Here is a 19,731-nt window from a genome sequence, read left to right as displayed (position 1 = left end):
TTTTTCTGAGAGCTAAAAACGAAAGAGATAAAGTTTGTTTTCTAGATAAATCTACGATGTATATTCCCACCCACATGTCGGGTTTGTTTTTGCTGAACTCTATTTAACTTGGATCCTGTTGTTTGATTGATGGTGGAAGATCAAAAGAAATTTTTGCCTTAAACTAGATTCGTACATAAATAAAGTTATCGTGGTGGTAATTTTAGCCTTGGGTATAATAAGCCTTTTAACCGCAAAATAGTGTAATAAATTGAAACTTGAGAGGTTTTATCTAAAATTATTTTACATTTGTGTTTAATTTGTACATAAGTAAATGGAAAAAATATTTTACATTATTGTTTTAAAGTTTTAAGTTATATGAACGAAATTTTGTATGTAAATATATAAATAAAAAAATAAATAAAAAAATGTATATATATATATATAAATATATATATTTATATATATTTATATATATATATATATATATATATATATATATATATATATATATATATATATATATATATATATATAAATATATTTATATATATATATATACATATATATATATATATATATATATATATATATATATATATATATATATATATATATATATATATATATATATATATATATATATATATATATATATATATATATATATATATATATATATATATATATATATATATATATATATATATATATATATATATATATATATTATATATATATATATATATATATATATATATATATATACGTATATATATATTTATATATATATATATATATATATATATATATATATATATTTATATATATATATATATATATATATATATATATATATATATATATATATATATATATATATATATATATATATATATATATATATATATATATATATATATATATATATATATATATATATATATATATATATATATATATATATATATATATATATTATTATATATATATATATACATATAAATATATATATATATATATATATATATATATATATATATATATATATATATATATATATATATATATATATATATATATATATATATATATATATATATATATATATATATAAATATACGACGGATGTTTTCATCTTCTGGTACAAATTAAACAAAATATAAGTGGTATATTCAAGTGTACAAAAAAAATATAATTTCAAAATGGTTACAAACACCAAAACGGTATTAATAAATTTGGTCTCATTATTTCATCATAACCACTTTATCAAATTTGTAAGACTTTAGCCCGTTCAGGGAAATTTCACGTAAAACTGTCTCAAAAGTCAATTTAAGCTCAGCGGTAGAAATTTAACGAAATAGTCGATTTAATAACTACCACTTAAAAGTTTGCCCTGTTTAATACGAGTTTTGAATGAGATATTACAGCTTCACGTACATTTGTAATGAATTCTCAACCAAGACAAATACGAGTTGCTAGCTTTCAGTAAATTATTCTCAGACTTAATGAGCTAATTTGAATTACCTCCTTGACATTTTATATCTTCCTTTAACTGGAAAAAAGGAAACATCTATGAATTGTCCATTTGAAATTGATTATTTATGTACCAATTAAAGTATAAGAATTTTTTTATACAAAAACTGACTCTACAAAAAATATATTATTTTTTTTATACAATTTTTTTTAAATATTTTTTTTTTTTGGAAATAAATGTTGGTGTGTAATATTACATCGAAAAATTGTCAATTCAGTGCTGATTTAAAAATGAACTTTATTGAAAAAAATACAAGTTGTTAATAAAGCCTTTTTTAAAAAAAGATTTTTTTAAACCTAAAAATTAAGATAAATAAATTAAATAATATCTAAATAGAGTTATAAATAATTTCAAATGAGTAGAAAATGCTTCAGAATAATGCTTAATTTTTCGCAAACGGTCTATGTACCGAATAACCACTTATGTATTCTGTTTGTCTAAATTGAGTTATATTTCTTGTTATAATAGCCAAAATCCCACATATGTTTACTTTAACATTTTCTCAAATAAATAAATTATTTTTATAAATTGTTTGAATAATTCTTGAAATAAACGTTCTAAAGTCATTTATAACAAAAGTTTTTCAATGTAATAAATTTTTCAAGCTAAATGACATCAATGATATATTTTTTAAATACATATACTGGAAATATTTAAATGTACTGAAATTTAAGGACTATTTCAGATTATATTGCCACGAGAAAATTAAATATTCAACATGAAATTTCGATCTTCTATGTAAGCGATTCATTCAACTATAGATCAACTTTTGTTACATAAATGAATTTGAAATATTTGTGCTCCCACTGTTAAATAACTTTCGTCAACAAACTCATTTAATTTTTACGTTTATGTTGTTTACGCCCTGATTTCTAAAGATCCTTCATTTAATAAGCTTTTTGTTTTAAACATACGTTTCAATATGGATCAAAGTTGTACTCAGTTCTACTTTGTATATTCCTTGTAAATAAATCAAGAAGACTCTAGGAAAATATAAACGAGAAAATTCATTCAATATTTGAATGTATATGATATATTATTTCAATTTCAATTTAGATACACAAAATTTAATTGAAATAAAAATACTTGTGAGGTAGTTAGATCCATTACATTATTTTTTTTAACTATTATTAGAGAAGTGTGGATAACTTTTAAAGTCACTGAAAAAAAACGTTAAAATATCAATTGTTTAACCAAAAAGAATACAAAATTATGCTCACTTAATAATTTAAACGTCAATTTTTTGAAATAACCAAAACTCAAAATTAATAGATTGGTTTTATAAAATTTTTAAAAATGTTAAAATCACCATTAATCCAAAAATACCGTTTATGTAATTTCACACGAAAACGGCGCTTTGTTAGTTAAAAATAAATAATAATTAAAATAGCTTATAAGACTAGCTTATATGGAACAGTAAATTTTGTATTCAAATAAAATAAAAAATAAAATTAATCACGCGCATATTCAAAAACATAAATTTTATTTACGTAAATAAAGTAATTTTTTTTTACCCAAGGGTCTTATTTCAAAAATTTTTACTTTTAAAAGCGTTTTTGATTTTTAATTTTTGTTACCTATCAATTTAATCTATTTCATCGTTGTACTAAGAGAAATTATTTTAAAATACCGTTTTATTCCGCACAAAAGGAGATTTTCAATGATGCACGAGCATTCTCGAACTTTCCACGAATAATAGAGCTGTATGTTTTATGTGTATGTTACATTTCTCCTATTGATAGGTTCTTTCATGATTCTTTCATTTCGATTACATTTATGATACTCTCTGAATCGAAAATGGCAACGTATTCATTCAGTCCAGCATTTAGAATGATTAAACGAGATCATAACTCCCAAGAAAATAATGAAAAAAATATGAAATTAATAAATAATTTGAAACATTTTGAGTGTGTCCAAATACTTGTTCACAAAATCTGGATTATCTCCGATTACAGGAGTTATTTTCATATTATTTTTTCAAGAATTTGAGTAGTGTGGTTGTCAATAACGGGTAGAATTAGTGAATGTTACACGTGTGTAAAGTGATCACTGAAACCAGCCTATGACACCAGCCTATGACGGTCGTCAGCCTCGTAAATGCCCAGACTTCCATATTCTTCTTCATCTTTGATGAGATATCAAAAATAATACGAAAATAATTTGAACGTGAGGCATGTTTAACTTCCAATGAAACCGTAATATAGTAGGTGTAATCATACATTTATTCTGACTAACACTCGGAAATTGTAAAGTTAAATGTCGGAAAATTGGTGGATATGTATGGGGAGATGAATGAATCTGGAAGAAATGAAGCTACATAAGGACCGTCAGTCACATTGCTTTGAAAATGCCATAACTGACGAAAAAATTGTCACAATATTAATTATTTTGTGTTTTTTAATAAAAACAACTTAAAAGACTCAAAAAATCTGTGTTTGATTTAAAAAAATTATACATAAGCGAAGAATGTTTGTAACAACAGAGGTGTGGCAGTATATTCTCTCTCCCTACCCCTGCGAAAAGAGGCGCGATGGTAAGTTAAATGTCAATATGTGTTTAATACCAATACACAACTAAGTAGATGCTTGATTTATTTTCATTACTTTGAACATGATTCTTACCTTCTTTTTTTTGCCTATTTACTGTACTTTTTATTGCTTTTAAATTACATTTTACTCTTTGTTTTCTTGTTTGTTACTTTTTAATATGTTTTTCAATTTTGTTAATCTAAATCCCATGTCCTAAAATGTGTAATGGAAATTACTCTCTGGGAATATTACATATCGTAGTCGTACAGGAAAAAGTGACCAACTAACAAAACGTTGAATGTTCAGGGGGACCATTTAAGTCACTTTTTTTTCGCTTGGCAAGAAAATAAACATCAATCCAGATATTAATTTTTAACAGGTCCAAATATTTTACTTTCAAGTTTAATTCAAGTAGAATATTAAGCTAGCAATATATCAAATGGTAAAAAACTCATAAATTTTATTTGTAAAAAGATATTTTGTAAAAATGCACATGATCACTTTCTTCTGTATAACTACGACGTGTGACATTAGTTTGTAATATGTTAATTTTCTTTTCTTTCTGGTTCTACCTTTTTTACCTAATATCTTGTTAACTCTAACTTGAACTGAATTGAAAAGATACACCTTTTAGGGTTAAAATAAAATTAATATTTTCACTGTAGAAACATCCTACATTGTGAAAGTAACAAAAGGCTGTGAATCACTGTAATAATTTTCTTACGAATGAGCGAGCTAATAATGGCAGTATTAAGAAAAGGATTGAAGAAGCTTTTGTTTCTTTTCCACAAAACATTTCAAACTCCAAGGCTGGGTGTCAAAAACATTCGTGGAAAACTTTCATGGTACTCAGTGTACTGTCAAGTCATGAAATTGACACAGACACTGTTTCATGAGTCGTTCTTCTTATTTTTATAAACGTGATGATGACGAAACAAAATTAAATTAATTATTACAATTAAGGTCATTTTCAAAAATCGTAAAAAAGGCAAAATAAACCTTTAAAATAATAACGATTGAAAGTTTTGTTAAATCATAAGTCCAATCACTGATTCAAAAAAATAAAATGCTAACTTTACTTTTAAATTATAAAGTAAAAATATTTGTTTGTGAATTTCTAAAAAAATCAATAAACGTATCGTACATGTTTTTGAAACGCGGAATATATAATAACCATCCGAAATATGTCTTATATATATATATATATATATATATATATATATATATATATATATATATATATATATATATATATATATATATATATATATATATATATATATATAAATATATATATATATTTATATATATATATATAAATATATATATATATATATATATATATATATATATATATATATATATATATATATATATATATATATAAATATATATATATATATATATATATATATATAATATATATATATATATATATATATATATATATATATATATATATATATATATATATATATATATATATATATAAATATATATATATATATATATATATAATATATATATATATATATATATATATATATATATATATATATATATATATATATATATATATATATATATATATATATATATATATATATATATATATATATATATATATATATATATATATATATGTATTTATATACATATATATAAAACATATATAAAATACATATATATTCACTCAAAGATTCGACAAAAATGGCAATGTTCGAATCATTGAACGATCTATTTAATTTGTATGTGGAAAAGATGATATCCGTCAAGTAGCTACTGTCAGTGTAGACACACATTGCTCACTCCTTTCAACAATGTCTTTTGTTTTTGCATTTTGAAGAAAAGGTGTTGTTTAATTATTTTTTTTAAATAAACTAAATATTTTTCAAATGGATAAAAATCCTTCAAGTTTTAGCTAAAAAGATATGTTGCATAGTAAAAAGTTCAATAAGTGGTTTGATATTTATTTTTGATACATTTTATTATATTCTTAATCCTTAAAAACGATCTTCTAAAAAATCACGTTATTTTATATATGACGTTGTTGAACGGCGTGAGCGATATGTGTGACCGTTTTATCGATATTTTTGTATACTGCAGCTACTATTTCACAAGTATCAAATATGATTAATATATTATTAGATTAAAACCAATAGTTTTAGCTTTTCCACTTTTTTTATTTGACCAGCGACCGGGTTTCGTCGTTACCGACATCATCAGACTGGATCACCAGTCTGATGATGTCGGTAACGACGAAACCCGGTCGCTGGTCAAACAAAAATAAAGTGGTAAAGCTAAAAATATTGGTTTTAATCTAATAATATATTAAAAATGCAATTCCATCACGAAGTGACAGTGGATAATATAAATCTATTCAAATATGATTGACTGACTCGCAAAAATTATAACATATTCCAATAGGGTGATTGATTTTGCGCCACCCTGTATATACAATGTGGAATCGTGGTTTTAATCAAATACAGAAAAGTTGAATATTGAATATCGCTGTATTATGATGAGGATTCGCATGATGAGCGATTAATTTTATTACTTTCATGTTGAATTGTTATTTATTTTCTTTGCTTTTCGTTTGTTGTTCTCAAGTTCTTAAACAATTGTTTCAAACATATAAGATCTGCGGATGCTCGATGAAAATTAATCTTGCGGCGTTAGAAGTAATTAATTATTCGATTGTTCACTTTCAGAATCAATTAAGTTTCTCGCGGTCGTAAATTTGTACACTTAGCCAAGAGTGTATTTCACATATAAGGTGGTGAAAATGCTTCCATTACACGCCACAACGTTCCAAACTTTATTCGTTAAACATAATAAATAAAATAATAATAAAACCCTTATCCGCATCCCAATGGTGCATAGGGCACTGCTTCATATAAACGCAGTGTTATCTTGATCGTTTACAAATGAAGGAAAGGTGATCAGCCCTCCGCTTCAGGTACCAGTCCAGGGTAATATTGAATAAATATTACAGTGAAAAAATCACTTATATTTATTTGACCCCCCCCCCTGGGAATCGAACCTGGGACCTCCATAATGGTAGCCGATCATGCTGACCATTACACTACGGAGGCGGACAGATACTGAAATATACATTTTATAAATCTTTTGTAAGTAATATTGGAAGAAAACTGAATTCGCAATGAAAAACTTTGTATTTCAACACAAATACTGAGAATAAAAAAATAATAAAATACTTGCGAAACCTAGATTTGTGAGCCATTATTTGGAAACACTAAAAATTTTGTAAATAAAATAACTGGTGAATGTATAAAAACAAAAGAAAACCTGGGTTTAAAATCCGGGTTCGGATCTTGCACTCAAACAAAAACTCTCTGCTAAATAATAGCTTTCTAATCTAATCATAGATGGCTATTGTCAACTCAATCATGGAATGTGATGAGAGTGATCATATTTGTATGACATCCAAAATTTGAGTGTGGTAATAAATCATGGATAGAATGATAAATGTTACACTTGTGTCAAGTGATCACTTAACCAGCCTATGACAGGTCGTAAGCCCTGTAAATATTCAGACATCCATATTCTTCTACATTGAGATGTCTAAAAACTGTAATTTTCAATTTCGATAAGGCATGTCGCGGACTCTTGAGTCAGAGTTTCTGAGTTTGTGCCTACTCTACCACAATTTTATACCTATTTTAAAGGGGTGTGTCGCTTAGACTCAAAAAAACAGTATAAAGTATTTTTGTAAATTATAAAAAAGTTAATATTTCTCTGTTCAAAAAATGAACTTACTTTGGTAGAAGTTGGTATAGAAGCTCTTCGCATTTTCTCTTCTCTTCCAGATAGTCAGATGTCCTTTCTTCAACTAAGGTCTCCAGATTATTGGCATACTGCTCCATTCGGGATAAAAGCTCATCGAGGATCGACGAGGATTCGTAGTCCCTGTGGAAAATAAAAGTATTTGATTAAAATATTTCTGACTGCAGTAAGAAGTTAGTTGAAAAATAGTAAAACTAGTGAAGTATCAGAATCATTTGATTATTTCGTCCACTTTTATCAATCATTACAAAAATGATCAATAAACCTTTGGAGATTTTGTATTATATCTAATTCGTACAGATTTGTTGTCTTAAAATAAATTTGCAACGGTGCGGTGGTTGAAAAGTAGAAATATAAAAACTTATTTTAGGGTAAAAGAAAAATTGATTCTTTAGTGGTATTGCAAAAAATAAACAATGAATGATAAGGAGAGTATTGAAAAAACAATGTTACTATTTGTAACCGTGATTCTCCACATTCACATTTACATAAAATTGAACGATGGTCTTTAAGCAGACTAACAACGCTTGTGATTTTCATTTTTTTTTATCATACTAATAATTCTAAAAATCTCGGTAAGCGGTCACATAAGAGTAGTTATTAAACTAACATTTTGTTTAAATGACTGATTTCAAAGTCGATACTGAAAAAATAAAAATGTAATGACAATTAACTGGCTGTATACAATGGAATCCTGGTTCCAACCCAAAAATATTTGAAAGTGAAGAAGAAGTTAGCAAAAAGAGGAATAAAGTATTCTGAATGCAGTTGAAATGCGTTCTCTTAGACAAACGTGTATACTAAACGTTGTATAACAGATGTTTGAATAGTTATATAAGGAAAGAATGCAAGATAGAGATAAGGATTATCAATAAAATTAAGAAAGGTGTGTTGAGATGGTTTAGGCATGTGTATAGAATGAATTAAGAAAGGAGTTAAAACAAATTTATGACAGGAATGTGATTGGTTATAGGAGTAGAGAAGACCGAGGAAAATTTGGCATAATCAAGTATTTCAAGTAATTGAAGGTGCAAGAGTCGGAATAATCGGCGTGTATGTACGCCGAGATGCATAAATATTTAAGAGGAAAATATTGTATGCAAAGACAGATTAGAGTGGCGTTCTATTCTTTCTCTTCTGTGATAGTTAGTTAGTTTTAGTTAGTTAGTTGATTACAATTGTAATTGTATTATTGTAAACCTATTATTATTATTTTTGGATTTTTACGGATATGTGGCAATGTTTTTAAATATTTATTTTTATGACGCAGAAACCACGTTGAAACACAAAAAGCGTATCTAATTAAACATGGATTGCTCTCCGGAGTGCTATTGGTCTCGACTAATTCAGGTGTTTTACAGGTGACCTTGAGTGCCTCCATACCTAAATTAATCTCCTCAAAGGGATGGTGTCTTCTACAGAAGCTGACTGCGAATTGTAGATAAAAATAAAATGGTTTATACATTAAAATGCTTAGCTCTTTAAAGGTGTTTATTTTTCATAATAGTTTAAACCTTAAAGTGGTTCATACTTCAACATTATTTAAACTTTAAAATGGTACATACTTTAAAATATAAGGACAGTTTTATTTTATACTTTATTAGATTCAAGTTTTATACTGATATTTTTTGGTGGAACTACATTTTTTTTAAAAATAAAATAACAACTATGTACTTACGTACTTTTATCCACATATGTTTTATTTATGTATGCGAGTAAAAAATAGTGGTTTTTTTGTGACCCTACATTAACATTAATTCAAAATTGATCCAGGTTTCTTCGTAACAGACATCATCACACTGCAGTGTGATCATGTCTGTTACCAGTGCACTGGTGAGAAGAGAGAAAATTTTATGTTTTTGTAGAGTGTCGTTAGTTGTACTTGCACCTTTTATTAGATTCATGTTTTGTATTGACATTCCTTGGTGGAACATGGTGGGCATTTTTTATTATCTAAAATACACTTCAATATAAATTGATATATCATTAGTAGGTGAATGATCCAGTGTCTGAAGTAATAGAAAATATCTAATTTTTCTATCGTACATAGTCTTCACAATTTTTGAATCCCTTTAGTACCATTTATGACGGAAAAAATATCCCTTGCAAAAAAACTTTTTTTTCTTCTATTAGGGTCCGCTTAGTGCTTAGTTTACTCCCTAAGCCCCTTCACTACCCTTAGGGGTAATATCATCCACTTTAAAAAACACTGACTAAGAGCATTCCGAGAACATCTTTTTTTGTACTTAAAAGGAAGAAAAAAAATGTAACAAGGATAAAATTGGGACATTCTTTGATTTTTAGATAGGATAAGATTCAAAATACAATTATTTGAGACTGATGATAGATATTAAAATTAGAGACACGTTTTAAAGATCATGTGTACAAAGTAGATTTGGGCAATCTAATCAAATAACGACTAATTAAATGCTATCGTAAGTCAATAAATTTAATCATTTAAATGTATTCGCGCCAATTAGTTTACAAAATCGTTTAGTATTGTATATTTCTTGCCAAGATGATCAGTTCTGCGCTACAGTTACCATTCCAGGGTAATATTAAAGAAATATTACAAACATTAAATTTATCAATTTCAAAAAATATTACTTATGATCATTTAGACCCCTCTGGGAATCGAATTTGAGACCTCAAACTCGGTAGCCAAACGTCTTCCTTCATATAATATTTCTTAAAGAGTACATTTTACTATACAACGTTAATATATTTTTGTAACTTGTATTTTGTATTCCGTTAATAAAGAAGAAGAAAAAGACTTTTTAGAAATTATTATATTATTTTTTGACATCTCATCAATAATGAAGAAGAATATGGAAGTCTGGACATTTACGGGGCTGACGACCGTCATAGGCTAGTTTAAGTGATCACTTTACACATGTTTAACATTACTATTCAACTATGACAATCACACGACTCAAATTCTTGGAAGTTTTATGTATAAAAAATTGGAGATAATCCTGATTTTGTGAACAAGTTTTTTTTTGACACACTCAAAATGTTTTAAGAAATTGTTTGATATGGTAAGTGAATGATTTACTCGTGAATTACTAATCAAAGATGCCTACATTCTAAATGGTGGTTATCAAGATATTCATACACTATAATCGAGTTATATTTTATTGAAATGAATATATTTACCACACCCTCCTAACTCGGAAAAGATCATCGCGAATTCACTTTTCACAAAAATATTTTTTCTTAAATTTACATAAGAATTACCTATTTCTATTCATATACGCTTTTCACGACGTCGAGAAATATTTTTTCTGTCTCTTTATATTTTATATTTCCATAAGACTATTTCTTTAAGCTGAACACAAAAAATATATCAATATATTTATTCCTCGTCCTGTCCACCCAAAAATGAATATGCACAAAAAAAAAATATGAAAAAAATTACGGCTGTCGTTAAAATAACACACGTACAGAGTAAAACAGTATAGATTGCTCTGAAAATATTTGAATTAAATGTTTTAATGACGTTTTATAAAAAATATTAATTAGTAACCATAACAGTTTAAAAACTTTATATTAACACACTAAATGGTTTCAATATACTTGACATCTCAACAAAGACGAAGAAGAAAACGGAAGTCTGGGCATTTACAGGACTAACGACCATCATAGGCGGGTTTAAATGATTTACTTAATTATCACTTTACACACGTGTAACAATCACCAATTCTACCCATGATTGACAACCACACTACTCAAATTCTTGAAATTTATTGATAAATTTATCAAACTCGAAACACAGTGTGAAAGAGTGTTTTTCTTTCATTATAATTTTATACAAAAATATTTTAAAATTTGCCCTCGGCACGGGAATACTCAGTGAGGTCACATTTTTGTTATTTATAATTATGTATATGATAAAATGAAATAAAATAAAAATATGTACTTTCAAAGAGTTTCTATATTTTTATTCCTCCGTTTTTGCGGGTGTGAAGTGCTTTTAAATCTCAAAGTACCAGGGGTCAAAAGAGCTCAGAGTACGAGTCTAAGTGGTAAGTAATTTATTTAAAATTTGAAAGAAATGCTTTCTGCTTTATATCCGACTGGCAAAGTAGATAAGTCAGGTATACTCATTAGCAGGAATGCATAGTATTCGTCAACTCTCTCGTATTTTATTATTGAAAAACATATTAAAGGTGTCTTAAACCAATGTGAGCCATGTATCGTTCCTCTTTATATGAAGGAAGATGGAAGTCTGAGCATTTCAAGGCTTAGGATCTGGCATTTGACTGGCTTAAGCGATCACTTAAACACTTGTGTAACGTTCACCATTCTGCACATAAATAAACATCCATATTGCATAGATTTTTCTAACAAATAGTTTTTATATTTAATTTGGTGTAATTATTTTTTTTAAACAATTTCTACACATTTCTAGTTAATACAATCTTATAATTTTAGTTGCGCTCAGCCTCTCCAAAAAAAAGATAGCTGTGTCGCTTGGGGGATATATATATATATATGTTTGAAAGTATGGCTGATTGTAGAAAAATGAAACACATACACTATATGAAAAATTTGCTTCCTACGTTTGATAGATATTTCATATTCAGTTGCAATACCTATAATATTGACGTATAATCTATACGGTGATTAATCCAGTGTCTGATATAATATATAATATAAATATTGAAAAACATGTTGCTTCTGTTTATTTTTTAAGGTCACGTTTTTGATGAGTCACAACTTAATTTTTTCTAAACCCAGGTAACATTTTATGCAATTTTTCAAATGTTTTCTTAAAACACCTTTTTTGTATAGCAAAAAAGTTTTTCTAGAAATAATTATACCTATGGTTTTGAAAAAAAAGAGTTTTTGAAAGGTAAGGAGTTAGCATATTTTTTTTTAATTGGGCGTAGAAAGACATGTTACCTCTTAGGCGGATGGCCGGTGAACGAGTTATATCTTTGCGAATATCCCCTTAAACATCATTGAACACATATATTAAATACTACAGAAAATTTTATGAAATTGAAAATTCAGATTGCAACATCCGAACGCTCCAGGACATATTTTCTTGTTGTAATGGTTTTCTTGTATTAATATTTCGGTATAAAATTCCATTTTCACAGTGTCAGTATTATCTTTGATGATCATAATGATGTTCGGCTGTATTTGAGCAAATAATAAATATGAGATGAGAAAAAATATTATGATTGAAAAAATGGATGATATGGTATATAAATGTACGTCGGCATATCGGTATTATACGTAATACGGTTGGATTAAAATGAACCGAGGGTATTAGGACTCATCCCTTTACGATGTGTCAGGAACATGCGTTTGACAGCGGTGTCAAGACTGGTGGAAAATTACACGAATATTTTGTTTACCCGAATAACAGAAACACCTGCTAACTTGAAATGTAATCGAAATGGCTTTCTTTATAGGAAAAATTATACAATATTCGAATCAATTTAACATTATTTATTTTTTAAATTTCTAAAACATCAAAGTAATTCGATATTCGTTTATTTTATTGTTTAAATATAGTTACGAAAAATATAACAATTTAATTAATTCACAAGATATTTCTGCTTTTACCATGTCTTATACTAGTTACTCTGTGCCTCTCCAAAAAAGAGACTCAGCTTTTGTGCTTAGAGAGGGACTTACACTCAGTGTGAGCTATTTTTTTTCCAATTAAAATATGTTTACACGGAAGAGATATCACATTATCGATATTGATATTGTTAACATATATTAATTCATATATATGAACAATGTCGATAATGTGTTGAGTATCTCAACTGAGATGAAATATCTATCGTTTTTAACCGAAAGAATATGAAAATCTGAGATTTCTTGAGCTAAAGACTTGGTATTTAGCTTTAGTGATTACATCATACACTTGGATAACATTCACTTTTCTATCTTTTTACCAACATCCATATTTCATAAATTTTAACTACATAACTTAATAATTAAACTTCGACAAAATTTCTTGAAATCAATTTCACGTCATTTTAAACAAATTTAATCTGACCAACTATCCTACAACTATGTATAAGTGTAAACTTGAAACCCAAGCATCGAAATACTTTTAACATAGTTAGCTAAATCATAATTAATTATGAAGTGTTGCAAAGTTAATGCCGACACCATTTGTCAAGTTGAAACTTAAACGTAGATTCCCAGTGGATAACTGAAACCATTTGACATAATAACGTATTTACAATATTGTACATATTTTAAATGAAATTTTGGCCTGCGGTGCGGTGCGCGGTGGCGTGACAATGGCCCGCTGGAATAAATTAATGTCTTATTTGAATATGTCGACAACAACTAGACAAACAGTGTATATATTGATTAATTAATAAATGAACTAACAAAATAGTTTTTTGTAATTAAATTTATCTGTATATTTTTCTTTTTTTGTAAGTCATTTTGTTGTTAATAAGAACTCAATAATTTTATAAAAAGAACTTATTTTTTTATCCTTAATAAATTATTGTTTTATGTTGTGGTTTTTTAAAGTTTTTTTTTATAAATTAAATTTTTAATACATGTTTTTTTTATTGAAACGCCTGACCAACTTAAATAGCCTCTATACTAAGTTCGCCGATTCTTTTTTTTAATATGTGAACATATTATAAAAAAGACATATTTTTCTTAGTTCATAAAATAATCTTGATTCTCTTTTTTTGTGATTAAGTTATATCTTTTATTGCATTGCTTAAGTAACCAGAGAAGATTCCATGCTAACAAAGATAATTTAAATTTTTTTAAAACGTTTTTAAGTTTTATATTAAATTACATGTGTAAATTTAATAAAAATCATGAATAAAAAATCGTAATAATATTTATACGATGCAATAACCTATACACGTATACACAAGGGTTATAAAAAAAAAATATATTTTTAACGGATAAAACTAATTTGACTTACATGGCCCTCCTGAACATTTTAAGTTTTGTTAGTTGGTCACTTTCTCCTGTACGACTACGACATATATATTATTTCTCCTGTTTAGATATTTAATTTCGTTTTTCCGACAAACTAGTGTCATTGTTACGCTATTGTTGTTGTAGTTTTTAGTATGTTTATGGTATCTCCTGATCTAAGTCCATTATGTATTTGACATTTATTAAAATGTTTACGTATGAGCAAAAAACAATATTTTCAATGGTATTACTTGATCAAAATTAAATTGAATTATGTTTCAGCGAGACGGTATTCTAAAGAAAATATTTCCAGTGATTTTACTCATATTCAAATGCGACGTAATAATGTTTCTAATAATTCCGATCATTAAAAAGAGCTTTACTCGGAAGCCATCAAACGTTACACGAATACAAAAAGAATTAGTTGATTATCTAAATAATCTCGTTATATCGGTTTTTATTGGTAGTACGAAGGTTTTATTCCAAGAAATATATATATTATCTGAAGGTTGTTTACTCCACACGAGTGAATAACTGATGGGAAATTCATATTAATTATTGAACAAGGCAATATGGATTATCAAAGATGAAGAAACCCGTGTAATTATGGGGGATTAAACCAGACAATATAAAGCGTAGACATAAAATGTATTTTATACGTGGTCATAATAATATTAGACCAGATAGCGGTATCGCGTCGACCCTCATCAATAAATTTGGCGGTGAATGACGGGGTGCGATAAAGAATTTGTCGTAGAATATAAATTTATTTTCCAATCAAGAAAATGTCCCTTACATAAAAATTGCAAAATCTGCTACGCCAAACAATGATGGAGTATCTGGAAAAAGTTTTTTTTATATTTATTTTTATTTTTGTAGAATAAGATTAAATACTGTATTTCTTATATCGATACTTTTGTGGCAGATATGCAAATACACACATGTTCGTTTTTTGACATCTCAATATAGATAAAAATATAGAAGATTCGGTTTTTATAGGGTCTATGACCAGCAGTGGTCAGCACCCTTGGCTACCGTAGTAAAGGTTCCAGGATAAAATTGATATATGTAAGTAATTTTTCACTCTAATATGTATTCAATATTATACTGGACTAGTCCCTGAAGCGCAGGTGTGATTGCTTTGCATTCATGTAACTAAAGATCAAGATTACACTGCGTTAACACGATGTAGTGACCTATGCACTATTGTGTGCAAATAAGAGCAATGAGTAGACTTGTCAAATGTGGTTAAGTGATTCCATTACATACGTGAAACATTCAAGTTATGATTAACAACCACACTACTTATTATTTTGGAACTCCTGCATATATCATTAATCTCAAGACATCTAGTACTGTGGTTGTCAATATTGGTTAGAATTGGTGAATGTTACACGTGTGTAAAATGATCGCTTAAACCAGCCTATGGTGGTCGTCAGCCCCGCAAATGACCAGACATCCATATTCTTCTTCATCTTTGATGAGATGTCAAAAAATAATAAGAAAAATAACTCCTATAATTGGAGATAATCCAGATTTGTGAACAAGTATTTAGACACACTCAAAATGCTGTAAATGTTCATCAATGTTTATCAGGAAATAATAAACAAAAAATGTTTTTGATATCTTTATCAACAAGATACGAGGAATATCTTTTAAAAGCGCTGGTGTAAGTTTTCTCAAATCTATAGATACACCTACATACATACAAATATCGTGTAAAGTTTCTAAACCACTAGCTTTCTACGGTAATAAAGTCTTCATTTAACGACCCATACAAATTGAACACTATAAGGCGTCTTCTTGCAGGTTCTGTACGTTGAGTTCATAAATATATTATCACTTTACCATTAGACTTATTGAATATCTTAAGATACATGAATTGATTAAGGGTACGGGAAAATTCATAGTTAAAACATCATTGCTTTGAATTTTTTTATTATTTACATTCTCACATTTTTTTTAAATAGTCATAATAGTTATATGCATAAAAGAGTTTATACTCATAACAAGGGTCGAGATGTAGTTGGATAGACGTTTGTCTGGAAAACATGCGTCTAGGGTCCGATTACTACCTGCAGACCAGCATCTAAAATAGACGTTTTGCGGGTTATTCCTGGCAAAAATTAAAAATAAAAATAATTATTTTCGATTGCTTTGAGTATTTAAGTTTAACGAGTATTTTTTAAATCAATTGTTCCTGTTTTTACTATTATTCAGGCAGATAAGCCTCTAAAATAAAGGCTATGCGTGTTATTTCTGCAGAAAAAAATGTTTGATGAATGCATGTATACATACTTCCGAAAGAAATTAAAGTTTTTAAATATTATAATAAAAAGTTTTGGTTTAATTCCTTGGAGGTCCAATATATATACAAGTATTTGATTTTTCACTCTACAAATAAATATTTTTTATTAAAATGTGACTGATTTATTTACTATAAGCATGGACCTGGTGCCCAAGGCGCTGGAATAATCACTTCATCAGAATATATTTATCAATCAAAATTATACTGCTTATACATGTACGTGCAATGCTCTATCATGCACGTGTGCACAATGCATCAGTGGATGTGGATAAGGGTGAGAAAAAAGATTTGGAGTTTTGATGTGAAAGAAAACACATTGAATTAAACATCGCTTTGGAGCACTTAACTAAAATAACAATGAAACTGAAAATAAGGGAGATTTCAACATCCTTAAAAACTACACTTATGTTGGGTTTAAGAAACAAAGTTAAATGTGTATATATATATAAATATAAAAAAGGTCATTAAAATAAATGAAATAAAAATGATTTAAAATCCTATGTACATGAAGAGATATGGAGTTTTTTCTTTCATTTCTATTGTAGAAAGACTTTTTTATTTCCCTATTGATTTACGCTTACAGCTCACAAACTTAAATATTTATGGCAAAGTACAATTTTCCTGAAGACACATACATTCTATGTGAAATACGTGACACACAATAAAATTGTCAAAATGACGAATGACGCAAACGGATAACGACTGTAATTCGTAATAAAATATATTATTTTATGGCAAAAATATTATTTTATACAGCTACATAATAAATAAGGTTCACAAATTTTGAGCCGAGTGAAATGTTATTCATATTTATGCGACATAGATAAATCAGAATAAAAATAATAAACTGTATTGTATAACAATAAGTAATTAAATTCGGGCAACTTTTATGTTTGTTTTAGTAACCAACCTTTGAAAAGCTTAGTTAAAGATTTGTATTAATTAAAATTAATATAGGTATTATTTTCATGAGACCTTTTGTTACAAATAATCAGTCGAGATTTTCAAAAAAATTATATTTTACCATCTCTCTAAATATTTCACCAACAAAGAAATATATTACGCAATATTTTTTCAGCATTATTTTTTTAAGCTTTTTTCTATAAGAAAAAACATGAAATAACAGTAAGGATAAGAAGAAAATATTGAATAAATTACTTTGAATCAAAGAAATTTATTTGAAATAAAATTTGTTAAGTTGAAATAATTATATAATAAATCATTAACTGAATATATTGTATATAAGTACACATAAAAGAAAAGCAATGTTTAAAGAATAAAATATTTTATGTGAAACTTAACATATTTAAAAAAGTTTAGACTCTTTTTTTGTTCGTTAGTTGCGTTGAACCTAAAAATAACACAATCAAACTGAAATAATAATTGAGTTTCCCAATTGAACACACTACTAATAGGGTTTCTATAGAGGTAACGCTATTCGTTATACTGAAACTATCCTTTGTTTTACGGGGTGTATTGGAATTACAAATAAGCACCCTACATCAGGTGGGCAGAGGAAATACAAAGGAAACTCAAGCTGGTTGCAGTTGAAAAAGTAAAAAGTAATAAATAAAAACTTTATTTTATAATAAACTAGCTGTACCCGACCACGCGATGCTGTGACTTAGTCTAACAAAATAGATACAAAATAATAACACACATTTCTAATATGTGCCATATTACAATGCCTATGAAGCAATGAGAATGTTTTAAAAAATCTATGAAGCAACAGTCGAATTTAAAACATTAGAAATTTTTATTACAGCAGCCGTCAAGAAGCACGTATTCCGCCATGAACGACGTTTATTATAACATTTTAAAAAACATTCATAGAAGAATATGGAAGTCTGGATATTTATCCCTATAAATATGACGCTGCTTTTGGGTTATAATGAGTTGTTTTTCCAAAAAGCATGATTTTGAACCGGCGAAAAATTACATTTTCATTTATATAGATACAGTTAGCCATATCTGTTATACTATCGGAAATATTAGGCTGATAAATATGAATTAAAAAAAACATACAAAAATGAAAATACGTTTTGTACTTAATAGATTCTAAATGTATGTTTTCCAACGAATTTTAAGTTATTTCTTCTCTTAATTATTGCTAGTATCTCTTTATAATAGCACCCTCATTATCTTTTATAATTTTTTTATTTTTTTAAAAAACTTATATACCCATTAAATCCAAAAGTTGCGGACAAAAATTTAGGCACTGTAATTTATTTTTATAGATTTTTATTTATTATGATATATATTTTTGTTTTATTATAAATAACATAAATGTGTTTGTATGTATTCACAATCATTATCAAACATTGGTGTTTGATTATACTAAGAATGAAAATGAGCAATGTATTAAAACTTGTGTCAAAATAGTTTTTTTTGCCGAGTAAATTAAAAATTAAATGAGAATAAAACACTTGTTTGAAAACTCGTTAGCTGGAACCAAAATAAACTATAAAATTTCCGAGAGAACTGGACAAGATAAAACTGCGGAAAATTTAAATAATGAGTATTAGACAAATAAAAGACTGTTTAAATTAAACGTAAAGTTCTACATGAAAGCTGAAATAATTGTGGAAATTGGCGCTTCAAGGTAAATAATAAATGAACCCCTATCTGATGGCTTCTTTTGGTGACGCAGTAAA

At 27.1% G+C, this 19,731-nt stretch overlaps 1 protein-coding gene across 1 annotated transcript in view; it reads right to left on the bottom strand.

Annotated features, from left to right (window-relative positions):
• LOC148300129 (atrial natriuretic peptide receptor 2-like) overlaps positions 1–19,731 on the bottom strand; it is an 81,699-nt gene that overhangs the window by 39,433 nt on the left and 22,535 nt on the right. Inside the window, exon 2 of the mRNA XM_088275211.1 lies at positions 7,825–7,974. Within this exon, the coding sequence (XP_088131337.1) occupies positions 7,825–7,974 (150 nt within the window). The remainder of the gene's footprint in view (positions 1–7,824; positions 7,975–19,731) is intronic.

This window comes from Brachycentrus maculatus, unplaced genomic scaffold (assembly GCF_059751285.1).
Source record: "Brachycentrus maculatus isolate JH-2025_06_01 unplaced genomic scaffold, ASM5975128v1 h1tg000818l, whole genome shotgun sequence".
Classification (NCBI taxonomy): domain Eukaryota; kingdom Metazoa; phylum Arthropoda; class Insecta; order Trichoptera; family Brachycentridae; genus Brachycentrus; species Brachycentrus maculatus.
The sequence above is the reverse complement of the archived record's forward strand: the minus strand, read 5'-3'. Positions and strand labels throughout refer to the sequence as shown.